General features: G+C 39.7%; 1 protein-coding gene across 1 annotated transcript in view; it reads right to left on the reverse strand.

Moving 5' to 3' along the window:
* Nucleotides 1–2,135: 2,135 nt before the first annotated feature.
* The window catches only part of GALNT9 (polypeptide N-acetylgalactosaminyltransferase 9), a 151,522-nt gene continuing 137,897 nt past the window's right edge, over nt 2,136–15,760 (reverse strand). The window contains exons 8-11 of the mRNA XM_074159573.1: nt 13,945–14,082; nt 11,175–11,270; nt 3,032–3,199; nt 2,136–2,282 (exon numbers count right to left, since the gene is read on the reverse strand). Of these exons, the coding sequence (XP_074015674.1) occupies nt 2,136–2,282; nt 3,032–3,199; nt 11,175–11,270; nt 13,945–14,082 (549 nt within the window). The remainder of the gene's footprint in view (nt 2,283–3,031; nt 3,200–11,174; nt 11,271–13,944; nt 14,083–15,760) is intronic.

The following is a 15,760-nucleotide window of genomic DNA, read 5'->3' on the forward strand; positions in this document are numbered from 1 at the left end:
CATAAGGATGTTAAACGCAGGGCAACTGCTCCCAATCTATATTTAACCTGAAGCTTCCTACCTCTTTAAGACCTGCAGGAAGGCTGGAATGCTGAGCTTGTCCATGATTTTTTACTGTATTGCTTGCTTTATTAAAGATGCTACCTCTCCCTGCATGTCTTATTACACTGTTCAAGAGGTCACGTTCAACTAACCATAAACACAGAATTTTGAGCATTTTTATATTTAGAATCTCACCCATAATTATTCTTTTGTATATATTCATGCATATCCTGATCCACGTGACATAAATAAAGATCAGCTATGAGCCACAAATAAACTCCAGGAGGATTTGCTTTGTATTTGTTTTGTATAACACCTTGCACACTCTGTTTCAAAATAAAATTGAGGCAAAATACAGCTAGATGCTCTCTGGATACCAACCAACCAAGAGCTGACAAGAACTGATGGATTTTGCATGTTAAAAGTAAATATTTTATTACATATCATGCCCTTGAAAAATTAACTTTGCTTCCATTTTATTTTGTTCAGCATGCCTTGAAACAGGAATGGCAGAAGCTCTTCAAGCAACAGATCACTAAGATTCATGCTACCACTGTGGCTGCGATTACCTATTTCCCTGGCTCAGTAAAACAAAAGGGTTTTTTTTTTAAAAAATTACTATAAAGTATTAAACAGTGGATTTAACAGATACCATCTGTGTCTCCTTCAGCACAACTGAATCTCCTGTAATGAAAAGCTGTCTGCTGTGGACACCCATCCAAAGCCTGCTGATGTGGACAGTGGTCATCAACTCCGCCAGCCTTTTGGAGACAGCTTTGTCATTGCTCTGGCTCCCTGCGCACAGATACTGCATGAACCACTGGATACATTATTAAATTCAGGTCCACAAAGATGCTGTCAACAGGTGAACTACAGTGAAATATTTGTATTTCAGAGTAACAGTGCTTATCTATGCTGCCTAGTTCTTTCTTGCTCTAATTTGCCCTCTTATCACTAGGTTTTTGTTTGTTTTTCAAATACTGAAAAGACTTTGTTGGTTTATTCAGGAAATTTGTCTAGACAGTACTCACAAAGTGTATTTGCTCACATTTGACATTTTCACAGGATGGGTAACAAAATGGAAGATTAAAGTTGTTAAATTCCACAGATGGCACCTAACTCAGGCACCTTATTTTCAGAAGTAACGAGCATCCAGCTTCCAGGCAGTTTCTGGAACAACACAAGAGGGCACCTGCACACGCAGCGCTGCGGGATGGGAGCCTTGAACGAATGTACTCAGGGCTTGTGGGCCAGCCAAGACCTCTAGAACTTCATCCACCTACCAGGACATTTACTGCCTCGAAAGAGTTAAATATGCAAGTGCTCTATTGTGATGCCTTTATAGCCAATAAATGTAAAATGTGACAATATAATGGAGCATGTGGCTATTATACCTATTCAACATTTACCTGTGTCTAACTAGAAGAGGTCTCTAAAATGCCGCTTTTTAGCAGCTTGAAGGTTGAGAACCACCTGTAAACATTTGCGGAACAGTCTCTTTCTAGAAATAGAGACTCCTAAACAATCAACCTTGAAATTTATCATATATTATATTATATTTCCAGTGTTATTTACAGATCTTGTTTAGTACAATGAACCAGACATGCTGAAAAGGTAGGATTTTTCCAGTCCCCTTTTACATGAAGTACAATAAAAAAGGCACATGATTATTCACCATAGGAGTTGTGCACCAGTCAATAACTTAAAGCTAAAAAGCTACCCATCAGAGAACTCTCTTTATGAGGCAGTATTGAGATCTCTCCTTTCAGCTCATCATAGAAACATCCGTCTATTCATTCCTCTAGGAGAGCTTAAGGAACCCACTTTTCAGTGGTGTTCTAATCTTCACAAGATTTCCAAATCAACAGAAAACTCTTGTTAAGCTTCCCAGGTCATCTACCGGAGCAAGGAAGAATCAAATAGGGCATGTCTGCATCTGCTTTGCTTCTTTTTTCCTTTGAATGCCCAACTGTGGAGGACTCTTGAGAGCCAAGTCCTGTTCAAACTAATTTGCTTTAAGACAAATGCCTTGCAAGATATGGCACACTGAGCAATGGACAACGGCAGGAGAGGCAGCTTCCCAGCCCCAGCAGTCAGTGTCGGCCATGTTTTATCCAGTTTCTAATCATCCATTTTTGCCCCGAGCACCTTTGTACAACTAATCTGAGCCCAAAATTTGCATCCTTTGACATTTCCACTTCTAGACAACGGCCAGTGTCTCTGCTGATGATTGGACCATTCTGAGAAGAATAAAAAGAAAAAAAGGGAAAAAAAGAAAAGAAGGATTAGAAGAAAGAGTAGAAAAGGAGAAAAGATTAGAAGAAAAATAGTAATAGACCTGTAAATCCCTGGAAAGGACCATAAAGTGTCTGGAAAGTTCTGTATATATCAAGTGATAAAAGTCCCTAGAAAGTGCTAGAAATTCCTAGGAGAAGCTAGATAATCCATACAAAGAGCCAAAACAATTCCTTGATAATTCTACGCTTAGGAATTGCTAGAAAATTCCCCAGAAATCACTAGAACAACCTCTAAAAAGCACTGGAGAATCCCTACAGACCCCAAGATACAGAAAATCCCAGAACTGTATGAATAGCTTTGAAAGTCCTAAAAATTATTTGAAAGCTCTAGATCTAAAAACTCCTAGAAAGATGCTAGAAAAATCCCAGAAGTTCAAGAAACAAAAATTCCTAGACACTCAAAAGGAAAAAAAAATTACAAATATGTTCTTAACAATCACTACAGAAATTGAGAGTATTCCAAGAAAGGATAACTAAAAATTCCTAGAAAGCACACACCAGAATTCCTAGTAACAATATAAGACAATTCCTGGATAGTCATGACCTATGGAAAACATATCTGACTATTTCTAGAAGGCATAAGGTAGCATTCCTAGAATAGTCCTCTAAAGACCTCCTTGTCTTTCATCAGTTATCTAGAGCAGCATTCCTCTCCAGTTTATCTCCGCAAGGCTCCCTGAGCTCTTCCATACCTGTGTGAAATCCCAGAACCTCTGTGCTGGCCTCAGGACATCTTCACACTTCTTCAGAGTCGGTGTCCTGCCCTTCCCATCGTCAACGAGGCATTTGGAGTCGGGCAGAAAGGCCGTGGAGCCCAGTGGCCCCAGCTGCAGGACGCCTTCCGAGCTGTAGCGGACGAGCTGGGGAGGAAAAGAAAGGGAAATCCTTTAGTACAGGCCCAGGGACCCCAGCGATGGGACACGAAGGAGTCCCTGCTAGCTTCTGCCCCAAGTCCTGGCAAGGAGCCCTTTGTCCTCCTGTGTGTTGGGACCTTCCTGGTCTGGCACATGCTGCTCAAGGGCAAAGCTTAGGAAACTTGTCTTACCAACACGGGGGCTCTAGTAGGACACAATATTCCCTTCTTTCACACCTCTACCCCCAATCGTTCCCTACCCACTATTTCACTGCAAAAGGGCAATCAAGAACGTGAAGGAATCAATATGTAAATCATACTCACTCAGCAGGAATTGATTTAACAAGGACACGATGTCAATTTGCCATGCAGGTTGTTCTTAAGAGCTCTGTTAGAGGCTATTGATAGCAACAAGTCTAATTAGTTTTTGTAAATAAGTGCTACTGAAAAAATCCAACCATGCAACCAGTATCCAAAAAATATTAAAAAAAAAAGGAAATCACGAGGGTAATAACAGCAAATTTGCTAACATATGCTTCAGGCCTATATAATAAAGAATCACACTGATATTTCAGTTTTGTGTGAGGCTTAACTGTTCTGCAATTTAGTCATGTGGTAAATGCTACTGGCTGTAATTAGACGCTTCAGGTGAGGGCCATTATTATTTTAGAGGTAGGGTTTTTTCTAAATAAAATAAACTTAAGTGGGCACAATCATTCAAGTTAATTTTTACAGAAGTGTAATTTTATTTTTTAACTTTTCTTGTATTTTAAGTGATGATTTCACTTGCCTCAAATCATTCACAGTAAAATGGCCCTCAAGAAAAAAAAATCCTTATGTAGAAGGTGAGTTAAAAGAATTGGTCTCTTGTAATCTCAGTGTGCCAGAATATATTTTATTGTATTAATATTGGACCAAAGGAAAGTATTTACAGACAGAGAGAAAATCTGTAGATGGCTCTTGTCCATCAGGACTAATTGTCACAATACAGATTTGCGATGGAAGAGAACTGTTTTGCTATCTCCACAGCGGTATTCTTCTGTAAGTGGAGGGTGGTTGCCCCTTTGCCTTGGGGTGAGAGGGGAAGGTGACACTGCTCCTTCTCCCAGCGTGCGTGGGAAGGGACACAGCCAGCGCAGAGCCCGCAGACCCCAGGAGAGGAGTCTCCTCATCCCCGAGGCACTGGAGGAAAAAATACCTCTTCCTAGGGACACAATGGGGACCTTGAAAAATTTCTTGCAACCCAAGAAGCCACTAAAGAACTGCTGGATGACAGCGGGCCTGAAGAGCACAATCTCGATGAGGGAAGGTTGATTTCAAACCCTTTATTCTGCCTCTTCCAGATCTGATTACTCTCTACTACAATTTCTTTCAATCTATATTCTAATAAAGCCTCAAAGCCTTAAGGGTGGTTTTAGGATGCTCATTTAGAGGAAAAAGGGGCTCTGTCAACTCACTCTATCACGTTGCACCAAGATAACTATGATAGCGATGGAGTCCTCGTTTATAAGTTGCCAAAATTAGTAAGTAGTCCTCTTCATTACTGCTACTTTCTAGACAGTTGAGGGAGAGCTCGTTGAGGAAGATTTCAGAGCACATTAAAGTGACAATACACAATGGTAATTTGGCAACAGGTCAATATATCAAATCAGACGTATCTACCTCCCACTTCTGTGTTTAAATCCAGAATCATTACATCAGCACAGTATTTCACCTTTCTTTCCCCAGCAGTAAAGTGTGGCACCCAGATGCCAAAAGACTGCGAATTGGAGCCAGCTACGTGGCTTGTATGCTGTGAGGCAGGATGCTGCGGGGTGAAGATCTCAGCCACTGAAGAAATGCAATTATCACCCAGGAAATTCACTGCCTGTCTGGCCTTATTGCTGTTGTAGGGCTGAAATTACTTAACAAGAAAGGCAAGGAAGGTCAGAAGCGTCTGACACTTATTGGATGCTACTGACCACTGCATGAGATATCATTAAGAGTCAATCAAAAAACCTCAAATTAGTCTAGCTTTCTACAGCCGTCCTTATTAACCTCAGAAGAATCACGCTGTGAATAATCATATCTTGCAGGTTGTAAAAAGAGTGTGGTCTGCTTGCTCCCAGACCAGATGCCCTTTGACAAACTCTGTGTTCATCTCCCCACCTGCCACTTCATTTCAGAGCAACCATGTGAAGCGCAGGGTTAGAACAGAGCCTCCATCAGGGCAAGCAGAGGGATAACCATAGGAGGATGCTCCTTGGTACGAACAATGTCATTGTCGAGGTGCTGTCTATACACACTAAATCGAGACACTTTTTTTTTTTTTTGCCTTTCACTATAAGGTTACAGGGTAAAAGAAGCTCAAGCAAAGCCATTCAAAATATGAATGTACTGCCAGCTCAGACAAATTAACTTCCTTTGTTCTTTGTTCCCATATAAAGGATGGAAAAAAACCCCACAATCTTTTTTTTTTTAAATTTATTAAAAAAAAAAGAAAAAATTAAAACTTGTCTGTCTATTTCACACTTCTCATGTCTATTGGGTACCCAGCAGAGCTCAGATGAACTGCAGGCATGGCTGAAACTTGCACTGACTGGGAAATGTGTGTGTCTTGCAGTTTTTGTTATATCTCTGCAGGTCCCAAAATGCCACCTAGGAACCTGGCTGGCTTTGCCTTATCTAGACAATCAGAACCACTGTTTACGATGGGCTACCTGCTCTGTAGTACAGGAACAATTTTTGCTGTGGTTTAAGATGAGCAGCATTTTCCATACCAATATTAAAATGGTTTAAAACATTCTTTGTCTTTAGAATCTCAACAGCCAGTATTGCAAGTGCTCTGCATTGCAGTAGCCGTGTGTTTGGGAAAGACGTTGTTACACAGAACCCTGTCAAAGCAGAAAGTACCATTTCTGCTTAGGCCTGAGAAGTGGAACATACAGGAACTCTACTATAAACTGTCTCCACTGTTGACAGTGGCAGTTGTGCGACAGCTCCACACTCAGAGGTGGCTCGGTGCAGGAAACTGCTATCTGTACAATGACGACACAAATGGAACACCATGGGCTTAATTTTCCTGAATCTGTACTTTCTGCCAAGAGCTGCAACAGTCATAACAACTTAGGCTTATCCTAAAATAAAATAAAATTCTAAAAAAACACCCTCAATTATCTCAGCTCAGACCACACTATACAGTAAAGCTTTAGTGCCTGCTTCTGCAAAATCACACCAGAAATTCAGGTTCAAGAAACTACTATGTGATTAATAACATCTCCATCCAAAGACTTCATCTCATTATTTCCTAGAGACAACAAACTGTGAAAAGAAAATAGCATTAAAATAAGTTGCTTACTACTGTAGGCTAGAAAGCAGGATACAGCTACCAAGTTAAAGTTCCCTTTCTTAAGGAATATTCAACCCCAGTCATTTAAAAAAAAAAAAAAAAAAGTCTGTGCAAGTCTTGCTGAGCTGAGAGTCTTAGGTATCGACAACTCCCACTGCAAGCTGCAGAACAGAAACACAGTTTTATACATCACATGAGGATGGACTATCGCTCAGTTTTTCTCGTTTATTTGAAAAGAGCTGAAGGATCCACAGAAACGACACTGAAGCCGAGTGCTCTATTAAATTCTCCAAGATCTAATCCTGATACTATCTGCTGTACCTAAGATAACATTGGATACTTTGCCCTTCAACATTCAGAAATCTGAGCAGAATGGAAAAGATGTCAAAGGTTGTTTATCAAAGCCGCCATATCTGGTTCAAAAATAGTGAGCGGTGCTGCCTATGGAGAGCGATTCTCCAGGAGCATCAATGTGATAAGTAAGTACCAGCTTTTAACTGAAGGATTTGACTGCAGAAAATCCATTCCTGCTAATTTCCAGTCAAGTGGAAAAAAAAGCACAAAACAACAACAGGTAATTGTTTGTAGAAAACAGTTACATGGGTGGGTCTGGGAGCTTTCCACACTAAATTTAAACCCTCTCTCTCTCTTGTTCTCCAAGCAAAAAGAAGTTTCTAATGATCCGTCAGCGCTGCAGGCTAAGGTAAGCTGTGACCTGACACAGAAACTGAAATGGTGAGCTGTACAGGAATCTGAAATACCTTAAGTCTCTGGAATACTTGTCACCACAAGACAAACAGACCGCAGGTTACCAAACTTCCAGGTTTGTTACAGAATCCCACCCATGGCTTTCTGCAAGTTAAGAAACTACCCTTTCAACTGCCTTGCTTTACGCAGTCAGAGCTTCTACCCAGTGTGCAACTCTGGGAAGCCATAGCTCTGCCAGGCAAAATGTTAAATATCTGCCCTCAAGCAACAGTTTAAGTAAAGCCTTTCATCTGCTCTTATTCCATCTGTTTGTGTAGCTGCGAGCTCCAGGAATCTGAACGTGGAGATCTCCCTTCTTTCCGCTTGATCTCAATGCTGAGGGAATTCTCTCCATGAGTCTCTCAGACTGCAGAGCCTCCTCTTTCTCTCGCTGAGAGAAGGGAGGAGAGGAGGGCGGAGAAGGAGGCTCTTCACTGGGGCCCTTCTATCCCAGGATGCCATTTTATTAACTTCTCCTCTTCTTTCACACGTCGTATAATCAGCTCCACATCACAGCATTCAACACGGACTCTGAGACTGTGAACATTTCCACTGAGGCTGTGAAAGTGCTCTCGGATGGTTCAAAACCTGCGTATCCTATAGTCATTCTAAGAAGCTTCCACAACAACGCATGCAACTTTTGGGGGGTTGTGTCATCTGTCTGTCCCATCCCACTATTTTTTAAAATTCATTTTACAACAAAAGGGTATTATGCAGTGCTGTAGAACCAATGGGCTTTACAGGTGATTGTACAAGCCAACCCACACGCAGAGGCCAGGCAGTTCAAGACCCCCAATATATTGCTTTGTTTCTGAATTTTCTCTAGCCTTGGACTGTTTCCTGTTGCTCTCCCAGCAGTATTTGCAAACCTTCTTTCCTGGAAGGGATTAGATTCAAACCACAGATCTGATGAACACATATAAAAATGACACTGCTTTTCTGTTAAGCGAGTTTTGGAATCAACTTAGACTGATGCAAAACCTTGTTTGGATATTCCTAACTCTTAGCTTACACTGACTCAGCTTGAGTCAAATTCATTAAGCTAAACTGATGTAAGCTCAGGCTAAAAGCATTCCAGAGCATCCATAAAAGATCTTGTCCCTGTTTGAATAAAGAAATTTAAAAGCTGATGTCATTGAAAAGACACAGCAAAAACGGATCTTGAGAACACACATAGGGAAAGGTATTTTGTTCATGGAGCGGTAACAGTGGAGTGGTTTCATTTTTCACTGGTAATGCAGGACACCACCATTCAGAGGTGTGCGATATGCAAGGGAAATAAAAGGGTAAGAAGCAGAAGAAAATAATGTTTTCTCACAGATGAACGGTAATCTTATTCCTACCTCAGCTTTATTTAAACACTTGACTGACTTCTGTTGGTTTCAGTGGAACCAGGTGTATACTAAAATCACCAGTATTTTGCTTGTCAGAATTGAAGAGTGTGAAAAACAAACAAGACTGTAGCTGAATAGCGAGAGGCTTTCACACCAGTAGGATGCACCAAGCACCAGTGATAACCTAACTGGTGAGAATGAGTTTCATGTTCATATTCATTTATATTCAGCAGGCATGTACAACTAACCCAAATCTCAACTCAGTAGGGGTATGTCATGCCCTATGCTCGAGATGAAAAATGCCAGAAACTGAAAGCTAAACATAACAGACAACTATGCTCACCCAGGCTGATTAGAAACAGGGCTTTAAAAATGTTTATTTAATATATTAAAATGCTCACTGTCAACACCTTTCATGCTATGTGCTTGAATATCCTCGATTAGGGTTTGTACAGCTGTGGTTCTCATACTGAATTAATTTTGTAAATTGTGGTGAGATGATAGAAGTTTTCCAGCTGTGTAATCATTAATTAACTTGGCTGCATTTGAGTGGCTCCAGCCCATGCTTGTCTGTGAAATACTCAACTTAGACAAAACATCACCTCTGCCTTCTGCTTGGCGTTTCTTACACAATGAAAACTTTTTTCCCTTTTCCTTTAAAAAAAAAAAAAGGAAATGGAAAGTGCTGCAGGATGATTTGGTAAATTAACTGTTTGCCTTTCCCATACTTTTACAATTCTCATGCACAGGGCATGTTTTGGATTTTAAGAGTCTGGGAAAAGTGACTTTCTCTTTCTATGTGTTTATACAATGCTAGTAACAAAAGGGTTCTAGCTTGTGGCTGCAATGGAAAGTCTAAAAACAAGTTTTCAGGCTTTTCCAGAAAACGCAGGTAGACAGGATGCTGAAGACCTGTAGCAGAAGGGAGCCAAAGGCGATTTAACTGGTCACAACCCAGCTTCAACTTCTTGGGCAGTGCATACTCTGTATATTGTTTTTTGCACCTGAGAAGAGCTGCCCTGTGTCTAATCTAGGGCCTGCAACTGAAAAGGCACCATCTACTCTGCAACGTATTTACATCTTACTAAAAGGAAAATAACCTGTTCCTTAATGGAAAAAATTAGTCAGAGGTTGATGCTGAGAGGTGAACTACTCTATGGCCCCAAATGTACAAGAGCTTTTCCGGAAAAGCTGGACACATCGCACTTACCTTCAAATAAATTCACAGTAACTTATGCCCTTATCTATTTTCTTTTTCTGGAAGTCAAGCATATTCTATGAAACAGGAGCCATGGAGGCAAACAAGTAGATTAAGGACTTAAATTGCAAAATAAATTGCAGTCAGAACCATTTATTTCATTATTCTTCTCAATGCTGGCATGATGATGGGAGATTAGATGTTGCAAAGGGACTTTCTGGAAGTACTTCAATTTGCAACTTTCTGATCAGAATGAGAATGGAGTAAGGGACTGAACTCTCTCTGAGTGCCTTGACATCTCTAACTAGAGTCTTCTTGAAAAGCTCATTTACATCTAATTAAGCAACACTATTTTGTTACCTTACTCAAAGGCTGTTCCTTCCGCCTCTACTCAGAAAGTGTCAGTCAAATGTTCCATAATGATCCTGCCAAAGGTGGACATTCTGTCAGCAGCAATTACTGTCTATCTCACTTTCTTCTAATAAGGTATGACTCTTCACCAGCTTGCAATTAAGCACAATAGGCAATATTTATATTTTGCGACTCATGTTAAGCCACGGTGCTGTACGAGCCAGGGCTCCAAATCAATATATGTATTACTGAACTTCAGATAATTGTTAAGTCCATGATAAGGTCAGAGTTTATTTACGCATGAGAATGCTCATTAACATAGTTTTGATTCTGATGGTACTTCAAAAGAAACTAGAATTATACTTCTGAGGAAGCTTAAGTCCTGGATTTAAATAGTCTCCAACTTGTATTCAAAAAACAAGTAACATCACTATAGGCATGGAAAGAAGAAATGTAATTTTAAAATCTTCAGACATCTGTAAGAAAATAATAATATGCACAGGGACTGACAAAAAAAAATCTTCTATTTTAGAAAAGTATTAATTTAAAAGATATTCTTAATTTACTTTGAAGTTGATGTTAAGTATGTGCTTAACTTTTTGCCTACTTGGGGAATCACAGCAGCAGCTTGCTAAATCACTTCTGCGTTGGAGCTTATTGGACCAACAAACAGTTGACTTAAAGAGGCACTATTCCTAGAATAAGTCAAGTCATAATAAGAAGAGCTGCTCGCTCACACTACCTGTCTAAATTCATTAATCTTCAGCGGATCTCTCTGTTATTAAAGCAAATTATCATGATTCTTCTGTTTTCTTTACTGGCATCTTCAATGTATGGATTCACAAGCTGAACAACCTCGGAAAGGGCACCCAAAAAGACTGGAGATATTTTCCAGATATTTTCCTTCACAACTCAGGAATATACTGCCAAACTCAACTCAAACGCAGAATATTACTTTTTGTTTCTTCTGAAAAGGTTTTTAAGTTAAAGGTTTCTCTTTAATTATGGGATTTTAACCCTTTACCTGAGAGGACATTCCATGGCATGGATAAAGGATTGCTTTGTCATCCTCTTCTGCTCCCTGATCTAAGCAGTAGCCACTAGCTTTGCTGTTACGCACCTGGAACCGCATCAGAAAGAAAACAGTTGTATTAGAAATTAACCTGTATGACGCAAGTCCAATCTAGCTAAATCTTAGCTGCGCTACAGCTATTGAAACAACTAGTAAGTAAAACTGTTCTTCTCCGAGAAACACGTGCTTATTCTCCTGATATGACAGGACGCCAATAGTGAATTAGCTCCAGGGAAAGACATTATTTGGACAACCCGCTGTCTTTCCAGACCTTGGGTCAGAGTTATATTTTCAGCAATTACTCAAGGATCATAAAATTCACTCTAAGAAACCCAGCCCAAATTTTGTTCCAAATTACCCTTGTGTAAATATAAATTTTGACCCTATTTGTTGAGAATGTGACTTCACTAAACGGCACAGGAACTGCCCAGGATTGGTGCTGGATGTGGCACCCTTTTGTTTGCTCCTATTGCTTATATAAAAACCAAAAAAAAAAGGTGAAAAAAATTTATTTGAATTGAGAACATAGTATATGGTTATATACAGAAGTGACGTAAAGCACATCGCTGTGAAAGGAGACAGCAATGATGAGCAGTGTCAGGAGGCTTTCAACATACTGAAAGTGTGGGTTCAGAGATCCAATGAAGTAAAAAAATTCCTCTGTCTCCCCAGACAAGAAGAATTTGCAAGTCTATAAAACTGGGCTGAAGCCCTTGTGAAATTTCAGGCCTGCCTTTCTCTTCAGGCTAGAAGTATCACACCCATATTTCGGACATAGAAAAATTTTACAGGTATCTTAAACAAGAAGTTATTTAGATGGACATTTTTAAACAGTCAACAGGTCAGTTTTGGTTTAGGCTGTGAAGCAGTTGTCTGGCCACCCCTATAATATAGAAATAGTTGCTGCATGTGGTCTAAAAAAAAAAAAAAATCAGTAAATAATCCTTCATGTTATAGCGTACGAGCATAACAGGGAATCTGATTGGATAAGGGGACTCGCCAACAGTTATTTTTCAGGTGGTTTACTTTATGACTCAGGTACTATAAAGGCTAAAGAAGATGAAGACAGTTTTATGACACGGCTTTAAAAAATGCGAATTGAGTCACTAGGAAATATATTTTTACTACTGTTTCAATCTGTTTCACATCTACTCGATACATTTATTTTCCTTTAAACTCACTAAAATCCAGACATCTTCCTCCAGGAAAATAACCAGAAGAGAAAGTATTTGATAACAAGCTTGATGTCATTTAGGATGAAGCCTCTAGTTTCTTCATTATAGGCATGTAAGACTGAAAGGGAACTGCCAGTTTATACTTGCTAAATAGCTTGTGTGGTTCCATTTTATTATACATGCTAATGACTTAGATGCTTGCATCACTAAACTTCCTGTCTGACTCAAGAACCCCGTGTGTGGCCACTCAACAGAAACAAACTTCTTTTCAGAGCCCTGCTTGCTAACCAGCTGGTATAATTGACACAACATTGGCAGGACTGCCAATGCTCTTCACAGTTAACAGCCTTCCCGGAGCTGACAGTTACTAATAGCTCCTGTTGAATTTACTAAATGTCTTTCCTCAGTTACCGCCAGGGATAGTTATATTAGGATGCAAAGTGATATTATGCAATAAAACTTGCACTTTGTATCAATATCTGAAGCGCCTGACTTATTTTTATATGAGGCCAATCAAACGGAACAGAAAGGAAGAACGTCCATTTAGTTGTCTTGTGTGAAAATATATTGCCTTTGGATTTAATTGTAGTTCAAGTAGACAATTAAAGCAGAATCTTAGAAACATTATGCAGCAGGAGAGCTCCTAGAACCTTGCCCAGCTCACAGTCCTAAGTGACAGCTGTCCTTATATTACAGGCACATGGTAGAGATCTAAAGCGTTGCAGAAGGCATTTTTGACTTCTTTACAGATTAGGGTCAAGCGTACGTGGGAGTTTTGATTGTGCACAGAAGAGAAAGAAACGATCCAGACACTGAATGAACCGAAACATTCTAAGCCATTTGGATCCAGCATTTTATTCGGGTTAAGTAACCTATCCACTCAGCTACCTCGAGTAGGTGTTCCAAGGCCTTACTCGGTACTCCTACGTAAGTGTAAATTAAAATACAGAATCTGAACACTAAGCAGCAAAATTGTTTTTCCTCTAATGGCTTTTTCACGATGAGACAAAGACCTGCCAAACGGTAGCCTCACCTCAAACAAAGTAGGCTATGTTGCTTTTTATCCTGAACAAGGAGGATTGCAAAAATTAATTAATAAAGTGAATGTAATCCTTCAAATAGTTTGACAAACCCCCCAAAAGAGGTGGTGCTTTACCTAAAAATGAGTCAGAAAACTCAACTGTTCTCATTAACTGTAATTAATTTAGGTCTCTTGACTGCTGATGTTTTCTTGATGATGTCTGTGACATCCTATTCGGGAAAATGATTACCTCAAATTTATGTTCTCAGAGATGCTCTATTTTAAAATGAAAGCCACAGGGGCTGCGTATCATCGTTAGTGAGAATGATTTAATCTGATATACTCTAGTGAGAGGAACAGTGCTTCTCAAAGCCACACTTCCTCATGTTGATTAAAAGCAGGTGAGGGCATTTCTGTTGATACTACTGTGCTGACTTGAAATCGCTCTGTACATCCTGGTATCCACCACTAAGATGAAAGGACTGCTCTAATGCAGCCATGATGTATTTTCAAAGACATACAGTACCTCTCCATAAGTGACTGTATTATTATAAACCCTCATTTCAGGATAGACATTCTCCAAGTACCACTTAAAACTCCGGCACTGCAGTCGCTGTCGTAGAGCTATTCTTTCAGAAACGTCTCCAAAGTCAACTCCAGGGTTCTACAAAGCAGAAAAATAAAGAAATCTCACTGCATTGACTTTACGGTTGTTTTCTTTACTGAAACCAAACTGGAGTTCATTTTGCATACCAAGCCGTACTTCCCCTCTCTTCTTTCTCTTTTGTAAGTAGCAGCTCATCAAACAGCTGTTGTTGAGAGCAGACAATAAATATTAATGGAAGTCAGTGGAAAAAGAAGGATAACGAACAAGCAAAACACAAACATAAATCAAAATAATAAGAATACAATAAGAACGTTGTTACTTACAGCAATTCTAAATGTTTGCAATCAAACCTGAACTCCTTTGCTTTCAGATTTGTTAGGAATTTAGGCAGTAATTCTGATCTAAGATATGGCAGCTTGATCATGGTTTACTCTAGGAACAGCCTTGGGTATTCACTAATGTAAATGAGATCAGAACAGAGTTGTTAAAACTTCAAAGCAGAGCTGCTCAAAAAGTCATTAAGCTCCATTAAACATTTGCATAGACCAGCATTCAGTTTTTACTGGAACTGGAGCTCATTTGCAGACTTGAGTCATAAAATACAGTTAAACTCAAAACTTTCTTTATAATTCTACTTGAGAATTTAATTCCTGTTTGAATACAAATCCCATGATAAACACAGGCTGGAAGAGTCAAATTAATACAATCAAACCCAGCCATTTAAAAAACGCCAGGTGCTGAGTTGGCGTCCGTTGATTTAAACTATTGTAAATTACCACAGTTCAACATTAAGACAGTAAGAGTTACCTCATCTAAAAGTCTTTTCCGACACTGTTATCAATCAAATGGACTGAAACTGAGGAGTTTTGCGTGGATCTGTCTTAAGTGCCTTATACATTTCCTCCAGAAAGATTTTGTACATTTTACAAATTATGTCTAATGCAGGGTTACAAGACAGCAGCAAATCTTAGCTCAGGGTTTATTAGAATCCCCAACAGATGCCTAGTTTTCAGGAGAGAATACAAGTGTAATACTGAACAGGTTTTTCTGTTTGCCACATAAAGAGTTTGCTGTGCTCACTGCTACTTGCTAATGCACGCTTTGTCATGGGCTCTCTATGCAACATCCATTCAAATGAATGTTAATTTACGCGCTACTTCAGGCTACATGGAAGGAGAGCAATTCTCAGAAGCACTTGGTACAATAAATCATTCAATATAAGATTCCTTTATCACTAAAATTGTTGAGGAATAGATTATAAGCAGGGGCACATCAAATATTTGGTTAACTAAAATAAAGCTCTGCTGATGACCTGCTGCCGAAGGTTGTAGGAATATGATCTTGCAGACGTGTCCAAAGATCATCTGCTAATCAAGGTACACATTATGCACAGATCCTCAATAATTGGAAGTGAGTTGTGAAAGAGATGATGCAAGTCTTGAAAGGGTTAATTTGGATGGGTTTTGGTATAGGAGAAAACAAGTATTTTACTTTCCTCCCTTTTGCCCTGTTCTGACACGATGCGACACAGAGCCCTGTTTGCAGCGCTGGTTCTACACAACTCAAGAGCAGCAAATTGAGCAGCTATGAAAATGCTGCGCTGACTCCTGGGTTATCTGCAGTCATCATGTATGGGCTACAGTGCCGTGGTACAAGAATGAGGTGTCCGCAGAATTTAGTACGTGGACATACCCTTTTTAATCAGGCAGTGAGGCTTCTAGTTCTGCAGCAGGCT

The sequence above is a fragment of the Numenius arquata genome, chromosome 16 (genome assembly GCF_964106895.1).
Source record: "Numenius arquata chromosome 16, bNumArq3.hap1.1, whole genome shotgun sequence".
Lineage (NCBI taxonomy): Eukaryota > Metazoa > Chordata > Aves > Charadriiformes > Scolopacidae > Numenius > Numenius arquata.